Raw genomic sequence first — 25,289 nt, forward strand, 5'->3', positions numbered from 1 at the left:
AACTGGAGGGTGGATGGAGTGCCCCTGACTCCCACAGAATGTGATTGACATTTGAATCATTTCACAGGCTGGCAGGGAGGTGAAATCATTAGATCAAGGACCGAATGGGGTGCAGCTGGTCCAGCTGGTAAGAGGACTAGCCAGCAGGGGAAACTTTCCCACTATGTGGGAATGTGTCTGGTGAAAGCAGGGAACCCACAGCTGGGCCTGTGGGGTTCTGTGAGGCTCAGAGAAGTCCAGGCAGTGCACAGCATTACAGGCCTTGCAATATAAGTGGGTTCCTGCAGAGGGAGAGAATGGGACAGAGATGGAGGAAAAAATAAAACCAAAGGCCTTGATGCTAGTGTGACACGAACTGGGGCATATATACTTTACTGCTGTACACTTGAGGTCCTCGGAAATAAATAATATTAGTAAAAACAACAACAGCAAGGAGCAAGAAGGAATGAGGTTCAGCTGGGGGAAGGGATGGGCTAGGCTCTCAAATACAACCAGGCTATAGGCCAGAGGCCCACGTTCTCAGCAGAACAGAAAATGCTATTTGTTACAAAATGTCCTGAGAGTGATTGCCCGTTGAGATAACAAGAATAGAAGGAAATAAAACTTCAAACAGAATTTAATGGCTAAGCTACGCCAGTTGGCTGGTAAGGCAGGCTGCTCTGTGTGTGAGCAGAGGAGCGTGAGCAGCCAGGCCGGCTGAGGGGCAGCAACAGGGCTCAAACCTGTTTTCTCTGTCACTTTCCCCAGGAAAAATGTTAGTGTTACCTTCTGGAGTCCACAAGGAGCAATGCAGTGCCTTGGACACCTAATAAAATATAATGAGGCAGGTTATAATCACGAAGCTTCTAGACATCAGAGCTTTTTAGAAACACACACACACACACACACACACACACACACATACACACAAAGTTGTCACTAAGCTCAAAATCAGCAGAGAAAGTTGATTCCGTGGGAGTCCAAAGGTGAGCCTCAGAGTTACAGGCTCAGGAAGGTAGAAGGAGAAGGGATATGTTAAGCACAATCTCTGGGGAACGTTCTAGAATATGTGGCATCCCATAAAAGAGCTTGTTCTGGATCGAGAGACACTCTCACATTCATTCAGCCAATAAGCACTCATTTAACACTGGCTCTGGATTGAGTCCATACATCTAATGGTGACTATGCCTCTGTGCACACCAATCTTTCAGAGCATGCAAACACAGTCCTAGCTGATCATCTAACATGAAGTTCAAACTTACCTGGCAATGGTACCCTTAGCCCTACTCAGGGATTCAAACATGCCCCAAAGACTCAAGACATTCCTAACAGGCATAGCCTCAAAGAGACACTAAACCTTGAGAAGTTCTCAAGGGTAGAAAAAAGCCAGGCCTCACCCATTCCCTGTGCTCCACATCTTGTAGCAGCTGTAGGCCTGGCTTGAAGCCTCAGGGATAAACTGCTAGCCAACTGCTCTTGGGCCACAGGCTCTGAGAGTCGGGGCACATGTGTGACAAGTCCTATCTCTACCATTGATGTGACTTTGCCAAGCCACTGCCACTTGCACTTCACTCTGCTCAGCCCACCTTGTACGGCATTATGAGGTTCAGATGAGGAAATAGGAAAACAAATGCTTTGTGAAATGCAAAGTTCACACAATCCTCAATGGTCAGGAGCAGCCACCCAAAGCCAGAAACCCTAAGGACATGGTAGATGGGAAAATGACTAAGGAGCCATAGGCATTCTCTTCTACCTAATGCCACTCCCACTCTGTCCCTGTCCCTGTTCCAACACTGGGCAGATAACCACTTCTGGCCAAGAGACACGTCCCACTCAATGTAATATGAAGTACAGCCTCGCCTCCTCTGACCTGGGGCACAGGAGAAATGGAGAGGCAGAGATCGAGGAATAGGCTGCTATGTGAGCCAAAGACTCATCTTAGTGGAGATTTCTATATTTAATCTATGACAGAAGGAAATGGTCAGGACCAGATGTGCACCTTGTTTGCCCTGACTTGTTCTGCATCTTAATGGGGCAGAAGAGAAGCTTCAAGCACTGAAAATTGAGGAAGAAAGGGGAGAGAAAGTTAAAATCCTAAAAAGCAGTGCAAATAGGTCAATCTCCTGCTAGTTTGTCTCCTTTTCCTTATTATTGAACAAGGTCTATCTCCTGTCCAGCCTTGAGTTATACTGTCAAAAAGTAAAAATATTTTTAACCCCTCAACTTTAGGAGGCATCAAGCTTAAAGAAGAGGAGGTGATGGGGTACACAGAACATTTGTGTGGAGAAAGCCTGGTGGCAGAGTGTATGGGAAACCCTAACAGTGCTCCTTTCAGGGAGATAGGCTTTCTACCTGACTGTATGAAGCTTTTTAAAACACCTAAATTTTGCATAACTCTATGTGACACTTCTTGTCAGAAGAGCAGTAGATTCTTCACATGAATGGAAGCATTTTTTTAAATGCTCAAAGTGTTTAAAGAGTGGTCAAAGTGGAAAGAAACTGACAACACAAATAAATGGAAAGATATTCCATGTTCATGGATTGGGAGAACAAATATAGTTAAAATATCCATACAACCCAAAGTAATCTATAAATTTAATACAATCCCTATCAAAAAACAAAAGCATTTTTCACAGAACTATAAAAAATAATCCAAAAAATTGTATGGAACCACAAAAGATCCCGAATAGCCAACGCAATCTTGGGGAAAAAAAAGAACAGAATTGTAAGTATCACAACCTTGGATTTCAATTTATACTACAAAGCTATAGTAATCAAAATAATATGGTACCGGCACAAAAATAGACACATAGATCAGTGAAATAGAATAGAGAACCCAGAAATAAACCTACAGTTATATGGCCAATTGACCTTTGACAAAGGAGGCATGAATATTCAATGGGAAAAGAATCTCTTTAACAAATGGTGTTGGGAAAACTGGACAACTGCATGCAAAAGAATGAAACTCGACCGCTTTCTTATACTACACACAAAAATAAACTCAAAATGGATTGAAGACCTAAATGTGAGGCCAGAAGCCATAAAATCATGGATGAGAAAATAGGCAGTTATTTCTCTGATATTGGCCATACTAACATCTTTCTAGATATGTTTCCTGAGGCAAGGGACACAAAAGCAAAAATAAACTATATCAAGATAAAAAGCTCTACACAGTAAAGGAAACAATGAACAAAACTGAAAGGCAATCTACTGAATGGGAAAAGATATTTACAAATGACATCTCCCATAAAGGGTTAGTATCCAAAATACCTTTAAAAACTTACACAACTCAACACCCAAAAAACAAATAATTCAATTAAAAATGGGCAGTAGACACGAACAAGTCATTTCTTCAAAGAAGACATCCAGATGGCCAACAGACATATGTAAAGATGCTCAACATCACTAATCAGGGAAATGCAAATCAAAACCACAATGATATATTACCTCACATCTGTCAGAATGGCTAAAACCAAAAACACAAGAAATAACAAGTGTTGGTGAGGATGTGGAGAAGGAACTCCCATGCACTACTCTTAGGAACACAAAATGGTGCAGCCACTATGGAAAACAGTGTAGAAGTTCCTCAAAAACTTAAAAGTAGAACTACCATGTGATCCAATATTTCCACTACTAGGTATTTACCCAAAGAATATGAGAACACAAATTCAAAAAGATATACAAGCCCCCATGTTTATAATAGCATTATCTACAATAGCCAAATTATGGAAGCAGCTCAAATGTCTATTGATAGATGAATGGATAAAGAAGATGCGGTATATTTATACAATGGAATATTATTCAGCCATAAAAAATAATAAAATCTTGCCATTTGCAACAACATGGCTGGAGCTAGAGAGTATAATGTTAAGTGAAATAATCAGTCAGAGAAAGACAAATACCATACAATTTCACTCATAAGTGAAACTTAAATGAGCAGAGCAAAAATAGACAAATCAAAAAACAGACTCTTAAGTATAGAAAACAGATGGTGACCAGAGGGGAGGTTGCGGGTGGGGAATGGGCAAACTAGGTGATTGGGGATTAAGGAGTGCATTTGTTGTGATGAGGGCAGAGTCATGTATAGAAGTGTTGAGTCACTATATTGTACACCTGAAACTAACAAAACACTGTATGTTGGGATCCCTGGGTGGCTCAGTGGTCTGGTGCCTGTCTTCAGCCCAGAGCGTGATCCTGGAGTCCTGGGATCGAGTCCCACATCGGGCTCCCCGCATGGAGCCTGATCCTCCTCTGCCTATGTCTCCGCCTCTCTCTCTCTCTCTCTCTCTCTCTCTCTCATAAATAAATAAAGTCTTTAAAAAAAAACACTGTATGTTGACTACACTGGAATTAAAATTAAAAAAATAAAGTGCGGTCAAAGTCATTTGCTTTGATCACTACAAATGGGCATGAAGGTGTGCACAAGGAAATTCTGAGGGGACCGTAGCCAGGAGCTGCAGGAATTGCCCCCAGGCACAGTCAGGAGCCTTCTAGGCCCCAGAAAGAAAGAGAAAAGCAATCACCAAAGAGGCAGATGACAGGAGGGAGAGGGGCAAAAGGGACTCTTAATGGCAGGTCCTGAATAGTGAACAGCATTCATTAATGTGACATTGTTTTAAACTATAAAGGCCTGTTCATATGGGAAATGCTGCTGTTATCATTACTATAGGGGATGAGAAAGGGACCCTCTAAAGTGCCAGGCATATAAATGGGACAGGATCTCCATTAGGTTTGGTTTGGTTTGATTTGGTTTTGAGAGAGAGAGAGAATAGAGGAGACAGGGGAGGGGCAAAGGGAAAGAGAGAATCTTAAGTAGACTCCCTGCAGAACACAGAGCCCAACCCCAAGCTCCATCTCTGGACTCTGAGATCATGACCTGAGCTGAAATCAAGAGTCGATGCTTAACCAACTGCATCAGCCTAGTTTTTGAAAGAACTAAACTGCTGCCTCAAATCAGGGAAAGGAAATGTCAGAGACTGTCATACTTACAAATATTGAAGAGCTAGAAGAACCATATAGATCATTCTAGTCCAGTCTCCTCATTTCCCAGGGAGGAACTGGAAACTTGGAGAAGTTGGACAAGGGCTATGGTCCCACTTCATGTCCTGCCAGAGCCAGGACCAGGATGTTCATGGCCTGCCTCCAGCCCAGAATACACCTGCTTCTTTCAGAAGTCAGAGGGGTGGAGCTGGAACCCAGGTAGCAAAACACCTTTTCCCTCAGACTCTGAAGAGAGGACTAGACTCTCAGGAGACTCTAACAGAGCAGGAGTGGGAGAACTCCTGGCTTAATGTTAAAACCTGAGCTGGCACCTCGCTCTGGCCACAGGGTGAGGGAGCATGAGAGGACAAGTGAGCAGACACTCTCAGAAGCTTTCCTCATACTAGCATTACACCCACTAGCACCTGGGCCCAGCCTCTCACCCCAGCCCCCACCCCAGCAGCCCCACAGCCCTAGCTGGTTTCCTCCCCAGAACGTGGGTGCTGGACAAAATTACAGAAGCATGAGTAGACGCGTGGGTAGAGTGAGGCAGAAAGGGAAAGTGGTGAAAGGTCTGATTTCTGCAGATCCTACAGCAGGTTTGGATCCCTGCTCACCATTCAGGTGTGCATTTCACCTGTTTTTCTATAACTTCATGTTATATCGTGAGCCCCACTGCACTGGGGTGGCAGGAGCTTAATCTCAAGCATGTCTGTTTTCCCTGGGACTGTCTGTGTTCTGGAAGCTCACATGGTGCTAAGGGACTGGGTGGGAGGTCTCATGGAGTCTCTGAAGACATCTTTCTTCCTGCTCATCATTTCCAGTCCACACTTTTCAGTTCTCAGCAGGACATCCCTCATTCCAGGCAGAAATCCCTTTAGATCTGACGATTCCTTTCGCTTTCCTGTGCTGCCCATGAAAGCACAGGACTCACTTTATGCCATCTTGGGGCCATAGAATCTCCCCAGACGGCCTTGCCAACAGGTAGACCACAGAGCTCTCTACCAACCCTCCTTCTGCCAGGACGGCCCTTCCTAAAGACAGCAAGAGTCTTTAGCAAAGAGTGGGCATCTTTGCTCTTATTCACGATGTCTATCCCATCTTGTCTTAACACGGAGTCCTCACTTCTCCCTTAAGAGTATCAGCTTCTGGAAACATATTTCAAGACAACCCTTCGTTGTCTCTGATCCTACTTTTCCCTTCCCTTTCCTAGGGACTGAGCACAAAACAGCTTAGTTGTTTAAACTGACTGAGTGGAGAGGGAAGGGCAAAATAATTAACTACAGGGAGAAAAGAACAGCACAGAAGTTAATGTCACAAAATGTTGCCATGCTATGCATCCCAATCCTATAGGATGTGGATATGGAAGAAAATCCTTGGTGTTCACTGATACTCAGGAGTATCACTGAAGAAGCTGGAAATAAATAGAGGAGATCAAGCTCTCATGGGAAATGGCATGAAAGAAGAAGTTCCTCCACCCCTGGTCTTTCCTTGGCAGGAGAGAAGCCTGAGAGTCACCCAAGGCAGAGGTCAAGGAAACACCAGGATGGTACTGAGCTTGGCAGCATTTCTGGGCAAAAGGGTGTCCCTCTGAGATGGCGAGTTACGAAAAGGTGCTTCATCCTCTGGGCTGACAGCCCAGGACCAGAGAACAAGGCCTGAGAAGCAGAGAAGGGCTGCATTCCAGCCCCACAAACCCCTCCTTCCCATACCCTCCCCCCCACCCACCGGCCATGTATTTTTATGCCTTGCACCAACTGCATGACTCTGAGTGGGAACTGGCTACTTTTCATTACAAAACCATGTTGTATTTTAGATAAGATTTCAAGGGAACCTGCAGGAGGGCATGGCTCCATACCCAATAATCATGGGTAGTTAAGAAACTCAAAACACCAAACGCCAAGGTCATCAGACATTAGCTGTCTGAGTACTGGGTTCACTTTGGTCTGTTGTTTTTGTGAAAGAGGTCTCCACCTCTCAGGTAATGAGCCAAAGCTTGGGAATGGAACATTCAAAACGTTCTACCCTCAAAAGCTTCCTTGCTACTATAAATGGTTTTCATGTGTTATATATCTGTGCTCCTCAATGTCAACGCCACAGGACACTCTGTAGGGAACACAGAACTTAAGAAATCACCTCCCAAGGTTACAAAACGATAAACAAGAGCAGAGCAAAGACTAAAGTCATTAAGCCACCCCCCACCCCGCACAAGCCCGATTTTCTGGTATCCCCGATCATATCTGATGCAAAAGCTGCTTCTAATCAAAGGTGGTTGCATAGCTGTTATAATACTTTCCACATTGGACATTTTCACTAGTGCATGGTGTATCAGGAGGCCTGTGCATAAACAGACTGTCAGGTTGAGGAGATATGCTCTCTCGAAGTAAAGCCTGCATAAACACATATGGAACGATAAACCTCCAAGGAACCTCCTGCCCTCACTCACAATGACCCAGTGGAAAATTGCTGAGCAAGTTGCCAAGTTCACCTGATTCTAGGCTGCTGTCTGCACCATGGATGTGAATTGTTCCACTAAAGAACTTTCCAGTATCATTGGGACCACAGGATGTGAAAAATTACTGTGACTATTTACCCACTTTCCTAAGTATGGTAGTAACTCGTACCATTCTAAATCCACACAAGAAAAATTAGTTCGTTCTATACTATTGGGGCTGCTATTTGTCAATTAATGAATGAAAAGCCAACAGAGTGTTAGGGAGGGTGGGATATACGGAATTCCAGAGTGTTTATGATCTGACTGAGATCACACATAAGCAAGAAGGAAGAACTTACTCTGGCTCTGCAGAAAGGTCCCGGATGGTGGGGTTACTCATGGGCCACCACAGAGTGTGCAGCATCTAGCATAAGGATGATGATGTGAGGGGAGGGGGCGTCAGCTCAGCTGTCATCTGGCCTCAAGTTACTCCAGGTCAGAAGAGAAGAGAGAGGCAAACACCATGCGCAAAATCATGTACAAAGGGACAGCAATCAAACCCTTTGAAAAGCATGACTAAGAAATTTTGGAAAATGTGAGGGTGGGTCCGATGTCAATGGGGGATTAAGATAATTTTTCACAGAAGACACATGGCTCTGAAGGAAAATGTAATCAGTGCCCAGCGATGGATTGTTTCCATGTGCTTATTTGTCAACAGCCTAATGAAATAATGCAAAAGTGGTGAGGATGTCTCAGCCCCAGATCTTCCAACTTGGGAAGATCACCCAACTTGGGAAGATCACCCAACTTGGGGTGCTAAGCAGCCCACCAGGCTTGAGAGAGGCAGGCCCTACTTCCTTCGCCTACTCCAGAAAAATCTTCAGCTCTCAGAGCCAGGTTGATAGGGTTTCACATCAGTAGATTGATCCTTTAACATCCCCATTGATCCTTTTCTCATTCTGCCTTGGCACTCACAGAACTTGAATGCCTTCTTCCCTTTGCTGGGGCCTCCTTCTTTTATGTAGAAATGGTCCAACTTCTGAGCACCTGGGTGGCTCAGTGGGGGAGTGTCTCTCTTTGGCTCAGGTCGTGATTCCCAGGTTCTAGGATCGAGTCCCACATCGGGCTTTCCATGGGGAATCTACTTCTCCCTCTGCCTGGGTCTCTGCCTCTTTCTGTGTCTCTCATGAATAAATAAACAAAATCTTTAAAAAGAAGAAGAAGAAGAAAGAAGAAAGAAGAAAGAAGAAGAAGAAGAAGAAGAAGAAGAAGAAGAAGAAGAAGAAAAAATAATAATAATGGTCCAATTTGCCTGTTGTCACAGAGTTGGGGAAAGGGTTTTTTTTTAAACACCCTTTTATTTATTTAAAATAAATAAAAAATAAAATAAAATAAAAAATAAAACAACTGGTGTGATAATAATTGATAGATCTAATGTTTGCTCCATCCCTGAGCCAACACCTCCACCCTTTGGTATGATGGAGAGGATGTTACATTGAAGTGACTTCATTAGGTTATAAGGATGCTTTTATCAAAGACATTCTCCTAAGTCAATCTCTTGAGGAGGTGGTAGGGGGAGTAGTAAACGTGTTCAGAATAACAGAAAAACAAACAAACAAACAAACAAACCAAGCACAAGTTTGCCTCTCCAGCTCAATGCTTAGGTGTGTTGAGGTCATACACTGGAAAGAGTTTCACACCCAGGGAGAGCCCAGTATTTTATGTCATCCTGATATTTCATATGGAACATTTAATGAACAAACTAACATGTGCTCCTTCTCCGAGGCCCTTGGTTACATAATTCCCATACCTCTCTTAGTGGACCTGCTCCTGATGCTTCATTATTAACCATCTAAGGCTTCACACACACCCAACAATATGTGTCCATTGTTAGGGAGTGATTTCCCAGTGTGGCCCTGAAAACCAGTCACTTCAAATCTGCACTCATTCATTCATCACTCATTCATTTGTTTATCCAAAATTACCTGAGGGCTTTCTGTATGCCATGAATAATGGTAAGCATCAGAAATAGATATACTACCCTCTGGGAGCATACAGTCCAACGGCTGAGACAGAGATGAACACATGATTATGGCACATGCAAAGAAATTATATGGCAGAAGGGCATACAAGAGGGCATGGAAGAGGCATTGTGAAATTCACTCTGTCAGGGACAGGAAGGCCTCATAGAGAAGGGACATGTATGCTGAGTCTTAGAAGACGAGCAGGAGCTATCCAGAGCATCATCATTCCTAGGAGTTTTGATTTTCCTATTCTGCATAGGACCTGGTCATGTAACAGTTTATAATGATAAGGATACTAAAACCCCCCAAATCCTTCCCTAAGATGCTGACAGTTATTACCAGGCTGGCTGATTACAGCCACAGTGCTCTGGTGTTAGCAAGTTGATGCTGGCCCTGCAATCAGCAGGCCCTGAGCCAGCCAATCCCAGGGGAGGACTCTTTTAGGCCTATCTCATTGTACAAAGATCCCCAAGCACACACCCTGTGACAGGGCCTGTGTATTCTCAGTCGCTGATGACTGGGTTAATATCAGGTATTCCTCAATTTAGAAAAGAAGCAAGAGGGTCCCTGACAGCCTTTCCTCAGTTCTTATTCCTGCCCATGCTTGTCCTTAGGCCTCTTTCCCCTCTGCTGGGGTGCTGAAAGCCTCCACTTTCACACTACACTTCCCTGAACACAGTGATTCTATCCTCCTGATTTCTAAAACAGCAGGTTACAAAGTAGCTGGAGAACTAAGGCTCTCCATACAGGAATCAGGGAGATGGTTCAAAGATAGAAGGACAATATTATTTTCCTACATATGTAGGCCATATGTTTTACCTATAGTTGATTGGGGATTTCTTCTTTGCTCTTAAGAACTACAAAATTAACTTATCTGTAGTCTATGCCATCCGTCACCAAAACTCCCAATATGTCCGGTTCCTCTACCAACCAGACACACTTCAGTCACCTGCAACTATCGGGATACTGGAGAAGATCCTTTGGGGTGGAATTAATTGCATAATACTCTCTGGAGCCTCTCTCAGCTGTAATATGCCCATTATGCCCTTCATTTGGAGGGACCTGGCCAAAGCACCAAGAGATAATTCACACGTGGTAGAAAAAACAGAGAGCTGCAGATGGGTTCCCAAGGAGCTGCAGAATCCAAGGCAGAGCAAAAGGATCCTACCGTGGATAGTGGTACAGCCAGCAAGTTGGAGGGAATGAGATGGGTGCAAGCCAGCAGTCATTCTGAAACAATGCACTGATGCCAGGTGTGTGACATGTGACCCCAAGGAGGCCAGTGAGACAAGACCTGAATGAGTATCCACTGGAGTCAGTAATCAGGAGGCTGTTCATGAGCTCAGTAAGAGCAGTTTCAGTGCAATGATGTAGCTAGCAACAGAGTGGACAATGACAGGGTACTTAATGCCCTTGAATTATAGACTTACAAAACTTGAAGGGGTCAAAATGGTGCCTCGTATGTCATATATATTTTGCCACACACACAAAGAATTAAACACCATAGGTGGGCAGGGTGGGGCTGTGTGTGCAGACGAAACAAGGAAAGAAGGAAAAATGGAGGTGGAAGAGGCATGAATTTCTGCTTTGTTTTAAGATAGGAGTGACTTGAGTATGTTCACAGGCCAAGCAGAATAAGCTGCTAATAATACATGACAGAAGACTTGATGGTCCAAAAGAAGGACAGAGGAGGAAAATGAAGTCAAGGGCAAAGGAGAGTGACTGGTCTTGGAAAGGAAGAGGACTGGCTCTTCCTACAGAGCCAGAGTGGAAGGAGGTCAGAGTAAAGTCAAGCCCCTCAGAGGGCCACAGTGAGGCAGCCCATGTGTGCTGTGGTGGAAAGCAAGAGACCAGTGTGGTAGAGCTGGAGAAGGTGCTCACCTGGAGACATGCAAAAGGTTCCCTAGTTTTCGTACCAAGTTAATCAAGTAACAAAAGGTGATGAGTCTTCTACTCTTGGTCACTTGCTCTTGTCTTGATTCCAGCTGTTCAGGTATCTTCAGGAGGACATCTAGATAGGTGTTCCTGGGCCCAGAGGTCAGGATGTCAGGCCACCACAGCTGAGGAGAAGCCAAGAGAATTCTGACTGGACCCCCCAGTCAGCTTTGGGCAACCAGACACAGGCCTGAGGATGACCCCAGGTTGGCAACACCTCCAACAGAGCTGCTGGGACCAGGAGGACCTGCGGTTACTGGGCTCTATCAGTTGGGCTTCCTGTTTAATCAGCCAGGACAACACACACCAGGCAGTGCCAGACCAGTGTCAGGATCCCCCCCTTTGGTTCCTGCTTTTCTCTTTTATCATCACATGGTTTCTGTGATTGCTGTTAGTACTGTTACCATCATCGTCATTATTATAGTTGAATTCGACCCAATGGGATTTGAAGGCCAATGTGGAACACCGATGCGGCACAAAAGCATTTTTTTTTATCTTGCCTGCCTCATATATTAAGTTTCAGTTTTATGGAATTAAAAACAGCTGAGGTCTGAGGGCCTCCTCAGGCCCACTTGACTACCTTCAGGCGTCCTGCTGTGGTTTGCCACCCACAGCGGCGAGGACCCTTCTGGGATGCAGACGGCAGGGCCTTAGAGAGGCCGGCAGGCGGGTGGTCTGGAGAAGCCTCTAATTAAAGCTCCTCAGACCTGCAGCTATGGGATCCTAACTTCTGCTTCTCAGTGTCTGGACACATCTCAAATCCCAGACCTTTTGCAGGACTCTGAGGGGCAGAAAACCCAAAAAATAAGGGGTGTGCACTGAGGGAGGGCACAGTGGGCTAGTGTTGGGCTGAAGTCTGTGTCTGGCTCACAGTCACCTCAGTTCTTCAGATGGCAGACATCTGTGCTATCCCAAGAGAGGAGCAAAGGGGTAAGAAAGCCAAGTGAGAAAGAGCCACCATCATGGTCTGGGTTCAACTGAAGGAGTAAGCCCCTGGGAAAAGGAGCATAAACACCCCATTCCAGAGCTTCTTTTCAGGGAATCATGGCATCATCCCTGAGGCTCACTGGCAGATCCCATGCGCCTTGTGGCTGAAGCTCTGGCACTGAGTAAGTATGGACACTCCTGCTCCCCCTTCTTAGCCACTTGCTCTCAGAGGCCCAGTCAAGTTTTCCTAACTGAAAGTCCTTCTTTGCAAAACTATTCCTTGTGAGAAATGTTCACTGGTTCAATAAAATACATTTATTGGATTTCTCACATGCACCTGCTTAAAACACAAGACCTCAAAAGAGATTTGACTCTGAGTGCCCTTTAGAGATGGTTCTTATACTGGGAATGAGTTTCAGATCTCTGTCTGATAGGCAGAGAGCAAAGGGTGTGTGGTGGTGGAGTGGCGGACAGGTAGCTCAGGACAGGATGGAGCCCTGACTACCACATTCAAAGACTTCCCAAACTTCTTGTGCACAAAAATCCTTCGATGTCATAGCAAGATGCCAAAGAACACTTTGAGACTGCTTTCAGCTTGGGCTTTCTAGAGGCTGTGATAAGTGTCCCTGGAGCAAGGATCCCAGAACATGTCAAAAATCAGTCCCCATTGGGCTATAGATAGATCTTTGCCCGCTGCAGTCAATTTTTGTTCTTCTTTCCTAGAAGGAAAATCCAGGCAGAATCCAGAGGCCCGAGGACACTGTTTTCAGAGAAGTCATGGGCCTCCTGGGTGCTCCAGCTGATATAGTGGGAAGGGGAATGGACAAAGCTGGGGAAGCTGGAGAAAAGTCTAGCCCCGTGCTGGGAGTAGCTGCACGTCATTGCAACATATCCAAAAGGACTAGAAATTGGTCTCTTACAGGAAAAGCAGGTTTGAGAATCAGAGGAACAGCTCACTTATGGAAGGCATGAAGTGTAAGACCAGAAGGAAGGAGTGGCAAACAGAAGCAAAAAATACCAGCAAGATATTAAAACTGCAGAGAAGTTACGTAAAGACGCCAAGAATGAAGAAGTGACTAATGCACAAGAGATATGCTTTCAGAGAATAGCTAGCCTCCAACCTGGGTTTTCTCTGGCTTCTCTGAGAACTAAGCCTATTTTCAAAGGCTGTGACCGAGGAGGGTTGTCCAGGCTTCCTTGAGCGTGTGCACTTGTAGAAGGTAAGTGACCCTGAGAAGGGGTGAGGATGGCTTCAGGTCTAATCAGACCCCCACATATCAGACCAGACAACCCTCATCCAGTCAGCTCACAAATGTGTGTGGATTCATGTCATATTTCTGTAATTTACAGCCTTATGACTTCAGGCAAGTTTATTTCATTGTCTGGATCTTCATCTCTTCATCAGTAAAATGGATTTATTATCTACCTCAAATAGTCATTGTGTGATCTACATTAACTAAGATAATGTTATAAACACCTAGTAATATACCTGGCATAGAGTAAGCCCTTCCTAATGTGGTCATTCTACTTATCCATCTGGGTTTCTTCCATTTCATTAAATTTCCTGGAGCAAAATATCCAAGACACCTCAAAAATTAGAGTGAACTTAACAACCAAGCGAAGTCCAGTTAACATGTAGAGATGTTAAGCCATGCTCCCTTACAGTGGTTTAACCAACCTTCAAGTGGCCAGAAAATAGATCCTGCTATTCCCAGCCCCCACCACCATTAACTAATGTTTATTATTGTTTTAGCCCATTATCCCTTTGATATTGGACTCTGAGCTTGCAAATGGCATGCCAAAGCCAGAGTATTAACAAATCCTGGCTTATCTCTCAACTGGATGTGGTGAATGGTTAGGACACACCACATTATCCTTTGTCCTCTAGCATCGCTGTCACTTAAACTCCATAGTCAAAACTATTTCAGTGGTGTAGTATGCTATGTGGGTTTTGGTTGAACATATAAAGAACTTACAGGAGAAGCTCTTCATTCAATAGGCTTACAATGTTGGATGTTTCACAACACAGACGTTAGAATCAGTTCTTTACTGTTCTTTGTATTTTCTACTGGGACAAATGGTTGCTCTTCCGAAATGGAATAGAAATTAGAAGGGAAGTACACATTTTTACTTGTCATTCAATTTTTCATAGCAAATAGAAGTAAAATAAGATGAATATACATGTAATGTACACTATGTATATATAAAATATTCTAATATACAGAATATGTTTATGTACATGAATTCTGATGTATATACATATCCATACAACATATTATATATGCATAAGGTATTGTAGAGATCACATAGTAACTGTAGCAGAGGCAATAATGCTCACCATGAGGTTCATTTGCTCTCCTTCTAGCTTATCTCGTCAATGGAATCTGGTCAGAAATGAGACTTGTCACTTTCAGATTCATTCATTGAAGAGCAAATGTGAATTCTCTATGCTTCTTTCTTCTTCTGCATTGGCAAATGAGGTGTGTTCCACATTGGTGTAGCAACCAGACGGTGGAACATCCATTAGCTGGATCCCAGAGCAAAGCCTCTTCTCCTACCCAATCCTTTGGCTGACTCACAATGAACAGATAGTATGAGGGGTAAACCCTTGTTGTGTTAAGCCACTAGGATGCTGCAATTAATTTGTTACCCCAATATAACTTATCCTATCCTGACTGATACAGTAACTATTCCTTGGAATTCTCTAAAACAAACCTCAAGTAGAGATTTAAACTCAGATTGAAGAGTAGCAGGTTTTAGAAGCAATGATTGCATTCTATAATTGTTTTTTCAAATTGATGTTAAAAATCAAGTAATCACTCAATTTTATTAAAAATATTTAAGTGTTCTCCTCTTAAATCTGGATAATTTTGTTTAAAATTCCAAACCTTTTATCTGGATAAGGTTTAAATGCTTTTCAGTCTTCCAAGTTCCTCTTATTTCTAGACTATCTTTCAAGCAAAGTGACTTTCTCTAACAGCTAGTAAGAACATTTCCAAATCTAGTAAGACAGAGGGCTTGGAGTTGTGTCTCACCTGTACCACAGAAGGTATTCACCAGTTACTTTTGTGACATTAAGATAATTGAACTAATGCTTATGATGTAAAAAATAATAATAATAAAAGCAAGAACTGCAGCCTTTTGCCAGCTTTACGTCTTATGGGAAACAAAATGAAATGGTGAAGGCAAAGTTTTTTCACAATTCATCTACCCCACCTGGATCAAAGTGATACAAAAGGAGGCAAACATGCTTCAGTGGTTTGAGTTCAAGACTATGAAGTGAGAATAACGTACTACTGGATGATTTCCTCACTTTACAGGGGTTTTCTGAGGATTAAATAGTTAAAACACTTTGAAGATGACAAATGCTTAAGAGCTAAGCATTATTATTATCTGAAACTATTATTACATCAGTTTCTTGTGTAATCAAGTATTATTATTGGAAGCACTGCAAGAAAATCTAATCTTTGGAGATTTTAGGCTCTATTTGCAGAACAAAGGGGCATGGGTATCATTCATCCTAAGCACTTTAGACATGTGAATCAAGAGTATCTGGACAGTGAGTGAGTATTTCTTGTTTGCCTATATTTCAACTAATAAGAACTTTGTATTTATTGGCATGACCCAAAAAGCAATATGGTACTTTGGGGAGGAAAAAAACCACAAGATTTAGATTCTAGAATAAGGTAAAACTAAAATGGAACCTACCCAAACATTTTCAGCTGAGATTAAAACCCCTCCTGGCTATTTGAATAAATTGCTCTTTAAGTAATTAAAACTGTAACCTATGGTCTTTAGTAAATTCTAGCAATTTCTCTGTAGTCAATTTCAAGTATTTTCTAACTGGCTTCTTTCCAAAGAGTACACCTGTGTGTTAGTTGAACAATGTCTTACTGAAAGATGAAATTAACTAATTTTGTTTGATTTGGATCTTGGTTAAAACTCTGAAGTTAGATATTTATATGCAGAGCCACATAAAGAATACTAGCTTAAATTATTCCACCAGGGACTATAATAAGATTTCCATTTAGCTAACAGAACATTAGAATATGCTTAGCTAATGAAAACGATTTATCTCTGTTTTTCTATCAAACACAAGAATTGGAGGAGGGGCAAGGAACACTTATTTTAAATATAGAACTTCTAGTAGTTTAGCTTTCTTTCCTTCCATGCTACATCCTTTTCCTAACTTTATTCACTTTTGTTTCTGAACTTTGAAAAGACCTTGATCTATTTTAATTCATGAAAACCCAATAAAACATTGTTTTTACTTTAAATAATGGGTCTTTAATGCCTTTGATCCCCCTTTCCCATGTAAAATAAAAGCCTAATGATTCCTATTAAATGTGAGGGAGAAAGTTTATTTCCATAACTATTTTCATTTTATGAGAGTAATTTAAGTTTTCACTTTTGTCCATTCATTATATGGGATGTCACAAATGTTGGAAGATGGGATTTATTTATGTTTTCAGTTTGGATCTCAACTTTTGCTTTGTATGGAATTAACCCATAAGAGCACAGGTGCCACCATTCACCCCTGTACCACCTCAAGAGTGCAGGTATATGCAGTAATAATCCAGTGCCATTCACAAATATACTACAAATCCTGAACACTCACACTTTCCGTGGCCCTGCAATGGCCTCCAAGAAGCCCCCATCTTGCTGTCAGAACATGCAAGCTCTCCTTACACTTGGACATGTGGACTTCACACAGCCTTGATGGGAAGGAATGTGACTGGTTTCCCATGCCATGCTCTCTGGGACCCAAACCTAGTGAAGATTGGGAGGGATACTTCAGCTTGTGAGGGGAGACTTAATTGTGCCTTGTATGCTTCCTTCATCATCTCTCCAGTTTTTGCAAACTGCACTGGGGAAACAGATGTTTGTGATTTTTTTTTAAAGAATATTCAATTCTACAATCAAAAAATTAGAGAAACAAATAAATGAGTATAAATGAAGCCAAGTATAGAGATAGATATCATGTGAGAAACATTTTGCAAAAAAAAAGAAGAAGAAGAAGAAGAAGGAGGAGGAGGAGGAGGAGGAGGAGGAGGAGGAGGAGGAGGAGGAGAACATACATGTGCTAAAAACAGATTGGAATGGATGGAAGGCCCAAGTCGGCACTAAATATTCATGAGGCATATGAGCCATCAAGTTTTCATGAGGCATAAGTAAATATTCATGAGACCTTTAATTAGCCACTTGGTGGTGGTCCCCATTTAACCTCCATTTGTTCTCAACCCACTGCTCAGTTTGCATGCTTGTTCTGCAATAATAGTATTCATGGGACACTAGTGACCCCCAGGACTGATGCCCAAAGAGTAGTATTTGCATCTTTGAAGGGCATATGTTCTAAAACTTTAAACATGCACATACAAGGAAGTCCTAATTATATTAATATATATTATTAATTACTCTCATAAACCAATAAGAAAATATAAACAATAAAATTGGCAAGAAATATAAACATGCAGGTTCACAATAAAAGAAATATATGTTAAAGTGTGTTTTAGAAGTATTTAAGATCAAAGAAAGAGTCTTTCAGATATTCTCATTGCCACCTTCCTCTAGCTCCTCCAATGTTGGGATGGGACCAGGGAAAGGGGGGGAAAAGGCAAATAGATGCTATACCCTCTTCTCTGTGGGCTGTTGGGACAGACAACCCAATGGTGGCTCTCCTGTCAGCACACATTGGTTCCTTGGAAGCCCACATACTTCTCAACTTTTATCAGGTCCACCAAAACAATATTGTTCTAGACATTCCCAAAGATGTCTCATGCATGCTGCCTTATACACTTAGAATGCATGTGGCTGCTTCTGTTCCAGTCCTTTCCTTAGAAAACTGATATCTCTGCCTCAAGAGTTTTACTACCCTGAAGTCATGGTGTCTCCCTAGGCAAAATGAGGAGACAGGACCACTCCACACTCTGCATCATTCTTTGTCACACAGATCCAAGAGAAGCAAACAGCTACAATTCTTACAAGAACGAATTCTGGCAGGGACCCTATGAAGGAGATTCAGTGGCAGAAGAATCTAAAAGACCTCCGGGGAAGTAGTCCCAGGGTGTGATCCACAGAATAACTATTAGGGTTTCTATCCCTCCATCCTTCCTTCATTTCCTTCATTCTTTTTCTACCTTATCTTCAATTTGGAGCCTTGCTACTTAAAGTGGGATCCAGCAACATTGCATTACCTGGCAGTCGTTAAAATGTAGAATCTCAGTCCTACGCCAGACCAACTTCATCAAAATTTTAACAAGATTCTCCCATTATTTGAAGATACATTTTAGTTGTGGAAGTGCTAGTTTCTAGAACAGAATTTCTGCATTCTCTTGCTCCAGTCTTTCACATCCACATGCATTCTTAGCTGGGGTGGCTCCTTTCTCCATCAGACTCCACCTCGTACAAAGCTGTCCTTGGCAACACTTTAGTCCCGTACCCCTTCTTTTCCATTTTGTTACCCTTTCCTGCGGCCTTTGGCCTTCCCTTCCTGTTGATAAATATCCACTCAGGTTCCTTGGCTCCATTTACCTTTCTCCCAGAGAGGCTAGAAACACACTCCAAGGATCAGCTGTGGCTGGCTTGCAGGACCCCGCCCTGCCTCTTCTAGTGCCAGATGTAATTTAATCGTTCCCAGAGTTCAGAGGTTTATGACTTGTTTCTTGTAGTTCCAAATGTGCGGTCAAGATGCCCTGGTGTTGAGTTGGCAGGACTAATGGCTTATTTAAATATTTTCCAATTCTGCTCTTTCAGACCACTGCTTCCACATTGCTATCACTTGAAAATATGAATGTAGTGAAATCATGAAGCTTATGTCAAGTTTGTCTTTAAACTTTTATACTGATTAAGTCACTATACCAGTAGTTTCAATGAACTAAATCTATTCTGAAAGGAGTATCTGGAATTGGGACTCAAAATCTTTCCATATATTCCATAGGTTCTTGGATGTACTTTGTGTGTTTTGTTTCCTATACATGGCAAAAAAAAACAAAACAAAACAAAACAAAAAAACCACCTGTATTTGATACCCAAAAAGATCACGAATGACTTTCTGTATTTCTAGGGTACTTGGAGAATCCACCTGCATCCACAGAGTGAAGTGCTTTTATCTGAATGCACATGCAACACACACACACACACACACACACCTGCTATACCTTATTGCCCAAACTTCTTTCCCCCATCTATGATTAGGGGGAAAAGGTTATCTCTAGGAGAAAAAAATCAACTCTAAAACTGGTGATATTGTATATTTTACAGGCATCAGAATTTTGAGGACAATACAGCTGAAAGACATCACTAGTTACACAAATTAGATGGCTAGTGCTGTGATTCACATAGGCCACAAAAGAAAAATATAGGTAGACTGGACCCATTAAGATTAAAAACTTAAAAAAAAAAGATTAAAAACTTTTGTGAGCATCTGGGTAGCTCAGTCAGTTAAGCACTTGACTCTCGGTTTTGGCTCAGGTCATGATCTCAGGGTCCTGAGTTTAAGCCCTGCCCTGGGCTCTGTGCTCAGCATAGAGTCAGCTGCTCCCTCTCCCTGTGCTCCTCCCCCAACTCACATTCTCTCTCTCTCTCTCTCTCTCTCAGTAAATGAACAAATAAAATCTTTTTTAAAAACTTAAAAACTTTGGTGCATCAAAGGACACTATCAGCAGAGTAAAAGGGAAATTACAGAAAGAAAAAAGTCTTTGCAAATCATACATCTGATAAGAGGTTAATATTCAGAATATATAAGGAATAACTTAACAACAGAAAAGCAACTTAACAGAAAAGCAAAAAACTCAATTAGAAAATATATTTGAAATAGTGAAAGGGAATAGAAGGGAAGGGAGAAGAAATGGGTAGGAAATATCAGAAAGGGAGACAGAACATAAAGACTCCTAACTCTGGGAAACAAACTAGGGGTGGTGGAAGGGGAGGAGGGCGGGGGGTGGGGGTGACTGGGTGGTGGGCACTGAGGGGGGCACTTGACGGGATGAGCACTGGTGTTATTCTGTATGTTGGCAAATTGAACACCAATAAAAAATAAATTTATTATTAAAAAAAGAAAAAAATAGATTTAATAGACATGTCTCCAAAGAAGATCTATAATGGCCAATAAGCCCATAAAAAGATTCCCCACATCACTAATCATTAGGGAAATACAAATCAAAATCACAATGAGATGCCACCTCACAACTACTAGAATGGTTGGAATTGAAATGTTTAAAATAGCAGGTATTGATGAAGATCTGGAGAAATTAGAACACTTGTGCATTGCCACTCTGGAAAATAGTTTATTGGTTCCCCAAAAAATACTGAACAAAGAATTACCATATTAAACCAGCAATTCCACTCATAGGTATATACTTGAAAACAGGGACTCAAACATATATCCATATGCCAATGTTCATAATAGTGTTATTCATAATAGCCAAAACGTGGAGATGACCTAAGTGTCCATCAAGAGATAAACAAATAGATAAACAAAATGTGGCATATACATACAATGGAATATTATACAGTAATAAAAAGGAATGAAGTTCTATGCAGATAACAGTATGGATGAACCTTGAACCTTTATGTCAGGTGAAATTAGCCAGAACATCTACAACAGGCCAATTCATAGAAATGGAAAGTGGACAGATTTACCAGGGGCTGGGAAGAGGGAGGAATGAGCAATTATGGGTAGGTCACTAGATTCATACAGTAAAGCCATAGACCGCTTCAATGGGTAGGTCACTAGATTCATACAGGGAAGCCATAGACCGCTTCAATGGGTAGGTCACTGGATTCATACAGAGAAGCCATAGACCACTCCCCCTTAATGGAAGGAATCTCCAATAATTTGGGGCCATGTGTTAAAGCCACCGCATTCTCTGTTGTGGGTTGAAATGTGACCTTTAATGTGACCTTTTTTTGGAAATAGAGTCTTTGTAGATCTAATTAAGTTAAGGATCTTAGTATGAGATCATCCTGAATTTGGAGTGGGCCCTAAATCCAATAACTGGTGTCCTAATTAGAGAAAGGAAAGGGAAATTTGAGATGCACAAACATAGAGACAGGAAAGAAAGCCATGTGAAGACAGAGGCAGAGACTGGAGTTATGACAAGCCAAGGAATGGCAGGACCACCAGAGGCTGGGAGACGCAAGGAATGTTTCTCCCCTAGAGACTTCAGATTGAAAATGACCCTGCCAACACCTTGATTTCAAATTTCTGGGCTCCATAACTCTGATACAATACATTTCTGCCATTTTAGGCTGCCAATTTTATGGAAATTTCTTATGGCAGCTCTAGGAAATTAATACACTATGCTGTGAAAGAATGAAAAATTGTGTACATTTTTAGCTTTTACCTCTTCCAATAAATTTGGGAAATTGGGAGCTGCTGCTGTTTGTCTAGAATCTCTCTCCTCTCCTCTTCTCAGGATATGGCAGGTTCTCCAATACAGTGCTGCCATCTGACTATCCTTGGTGGCAAATCAACTTCAAGAGCGCTCCTGCTATCACTCTGCTCATGATATTCCCATTGTTCCAAATAAGAAATTATTGTTTTGCCCCTCAGAATGGGCCATCCACTTGAGAGAACTCTGCTCTGCCAGCTTTCTCTGAGACATCCAAGACACACATATCATCTCCTCATTTCTCCTGTTTGATCTCCATTGCATTTCCTTATAGGTTGTGGTTCAAGGTTATAGATGTTTCCTTTTTTGTTGAAGATGGAAATATGTCTGATTTTTTTTCTTTGTTGCCTTTATTTAATTTCCAAGATGAGAAGGTAGCATAATCTTAACTTGATCCTGCCATTTAAAACCTGAGAGTCCAATAATGCCATCCCAAATTTTGATTTTCTACAGCAAAGGTTAGCAAACTTTTCCTGTCAAGGGACAGATAGCAAATATTTTAGGTCTTGAATTGAAACCACACAACTCTGCCTCAACACAGCTAATACAAAATTGTAGTACAAAAGCAGCCATAGGCAAAATGTAAACAAATGAGCATGGCCATTTTACAATCAAACTTTTTTTATGAGCAATAATGGAATATAGCAGATGCAACACAATGTGATTTTTGAGACTAGCCCATGAAAGGCATGCAGCTTCTGCACTATTTTCTGGGACACTGAGCAGTCTGACCACCCTGAACTATTATGCTGGATAGCCTTTAAAATCCTTGATGAGATACTACACACAGACACTTGAGGGAGCTCCTCCTAACTGCCACCAGCACGAAATGTTTGTAGCCCTATGCTGTTCATTACCACCATCTCCAGCCACATGTGACTAAGAAGTACTTGAAATGTAGCTGGAATAACTGAGGAACTGAATTTTAAATTTTAGTTTACTTTAACATTAGGGTTAATGTAAAATATATCATTACTAATTTTTATACTAATGGCATGTTGAAATGATAACATTTTGGATATATTGGGTTAAATAAAATATATTATTAAAAATTAATTTTACCTGTTTCTTTTTCCTTTTAATGTGGAATTTTTTTAGAAAATTTTAACAAATTATGGCCCACATTATATATTTTTTGAAATTTTTATTTCAAAAGCAGTTTATTTTAAAAGCAGTATAATTAACATACAGTGTTACATTATTTTCAGGTGTACAATATAGTGACTCAACAATTCAATATATTACTCAGTGCTCATCAAGATAAGTGTACTTTTAATCCCCTTCATCTATTTCACCCATCCTTCCCCCCACTTCCCCTATGGCAACCACCAGTTTGTTCTGAGTCTATTTTTTGCTTTGTCTCTCTTTTTAGTTTGTTCGTTTGTTTCGTTTCTTAAATTCCACATATGAATGAAATCATATGGTACTTTTTTTCTGACTATTTCACTTAGCATTATACCCTCTAGATCCAGTTATGTTGCTACAAATGACAAGATATTCTTTTTTATGGCTGAATAATATTCCAGTGTAAATATACACCTCATCTTCTTTATCTATTCATCTATCAATGGACACTTGGGCTGCTTCCATCATTTGGCTATTGTACATAATGCTGCAATAAACATAGGGGCACAGATATCTTTTCGTATTAGTGTTGTCATTTTCTTTGGGTAAATACTCAGTAATGGAATTACCTTACATTTCTATTGGAAGGAATTTTTCAAGCACCATCTCCAGGTTCAGGAACCCAGAGTTGGGGACATTGGGTAGTGGTCTCCCACCTTGCCAGGTGACACACTTGAATCAGGTGACTTTCCACAGGTCTTTCTTGCCTTTGTGCCATCCCCAAGCATGGAACAAACCTGAAGTTCACAGTGAGTCCTGGTGGAAGTTGAAGAACACTTTCCAACAGACCAAAAGGTCTTTCTTTGCCTGATGCTTTTTGCTCCTTTAGAGCACTAAGGCATTTGGGAACAACTTTAATTGCTTGCTTTAAATACAAGCTAGTCTCATTATTAGCTGTGTGACTGTAGGTGTGTTTCTATACCTCTCTAAACATCTTATTCTTCCTGCTAAAAAAAGAGAGAGATTTATTGTGAATCTATTTGACCTGCCCTACTCCGTGAGTTTCCTGAAGATGCAATGCGATCCCTGCCTGGCAGAGATGTTGTGAGGCTCAGGCATCAGGGTATAAGTGGCCCAATATCTAATGCTAAATAAAAAAACAATACTCAGTGCCTAAGAGTTCTGAAGAACCAGGAAGGAAAAGCCCTGAATAACACGGTACTGACTGAAGAGTTTACATTCACGTGTGAGTGTGTGTGTGCATGTGTATGTGTGCACATATGTATGCACACATGTGTATGTGTATACATGTATGTTGCTTGAGGGGAAGGGGGTGCAGGAGACAAACAATAAGCAAATAAACAAACAAACCCACTGAGGGTCTGTGTTGTCCACTTTATGAAGCACCAGATCTGTGGAGATATAGTCTTTGGGCAGAAACCTGTCCTTTAACACTGCCTCATTTTTATTTTCCTGTATCCACCTACACTGTTTTTCTTTTTACTCCCCAAACTGCCAGTATAACCCCAGAATAACCAGAGCAGTGCAATTTTCTAAGAAAACAGTTTAACTAAACTAAACTAAGAAAACAGTTTTAACTAAACAGTTGGCCTAAAATCAATTTCTCTAAAGTGAATTTACATATAGGTAACTTGCTCAAGAATGCTATTTCCACCTACCTTTTTCTTTTTTTAATATTAGAGCTTTTTCTGTGAAGTCAGTTTTAGCCTCTTGTGAAATTTTTTATTTTTCTGCTTCAGTCACTTGCTAAAGGCATCTCTTATTTTCATGTTTCTAATAAGCATGTATGTGGTTATTGCCATATGATTCACCAAGTTGATCACTTTTGCAATTTCTTCCTGCTTGGTTGTTTCCTTATACTTACATGTCTCACTGGAGTTACTGACACAAACCACCCCTCCTGTGGTTGATGCATTTAATACTGCATTATTGTTCAGACAGAGCCAAGCCATTCTGCAGAAAACTTCCTAGTGGAAGGTTTCTCCTATGTGCGTCTGGCTTCATAAAATGGAAAAATAAAATGACAATTTTTGTGTGGGTGTGCTATCTCTGTCCACTTTAAACTGGTTTGGCAAGGGTGAGCTGCTATCACCTCCGTGTGTAGGAAGAGACTGGGTGACAGGTTTTCTGACTTCAAATTCAGTGCGTCAATTAAGCATTCCACATTGCTTCCATTAATAATTTTGTAAATGCACTAATTTGCTGCTAATGAGTTAAATAAGCACAGTTGATCTACCATTTGCTCAAACATCTCATTTGAACTTCAAAATGTCATTTCTTGTTACCACTACCACCTAATGAGGAGGAAACTTGATTGAATGGATGAACAAATTAATTATGTAAAGCGGGGTTTATCAACTTAGTCCAGTGATGAAAAAAAAAAAAAAAAGGAAAAACTGAGACCAGGAAATAGTTGAACAAAGTAACAAAGAAACATCCTCCTTTAGAACATCTAAGCCAATCATTCTCAGATGGGGGAGATTTTGTACCCCCATGGCACATCTAGAAATGTCTGGAAACATTTTTTATTGT

General features: G+C 41.5%; 1 protein-coding gene across 1 annotated transcript in view; it reads right to left on the reverse strand.

Moving 5' to 3' along the window:
* LOC144324557 (uncharacterized) overlaps positions 1 to 25,289 on the reverse strand; it is a 68,970-nt gene that overhangs the window by 11,856 nt on the left and 31,825 nt on the right. The window contains exons 4-5 of the mRNA XM_077916006.1: positions 11,299 to 11,477; positions 766 to 805 (exon numbers count right to left, since the gene is read on the reverse strand). Coding sequence (XP_077772132.1) covers positions 766 to 805; positions 11,299 to 11,477 — 219 coding nt within the window. The remainder of the gene's footprint in view (positions 1 to 765; positions 806 to 11,298; positions 11,478 to 25,289) is intronic.

Source organism: Canis aureus, chromosome 12 (genome assembly GCF_053574225.1).
Source record: "Canis aureus isolate CA01 chromosome 12, VMU_Caureus_v.1.0, whole genome shotgun sequence".
Classification (NCBI taxonomy): Eukaryota; Metazoa; Chordata; class Mammalia; order Carnivora; family Canidae; genus Canis; species Canis aureus.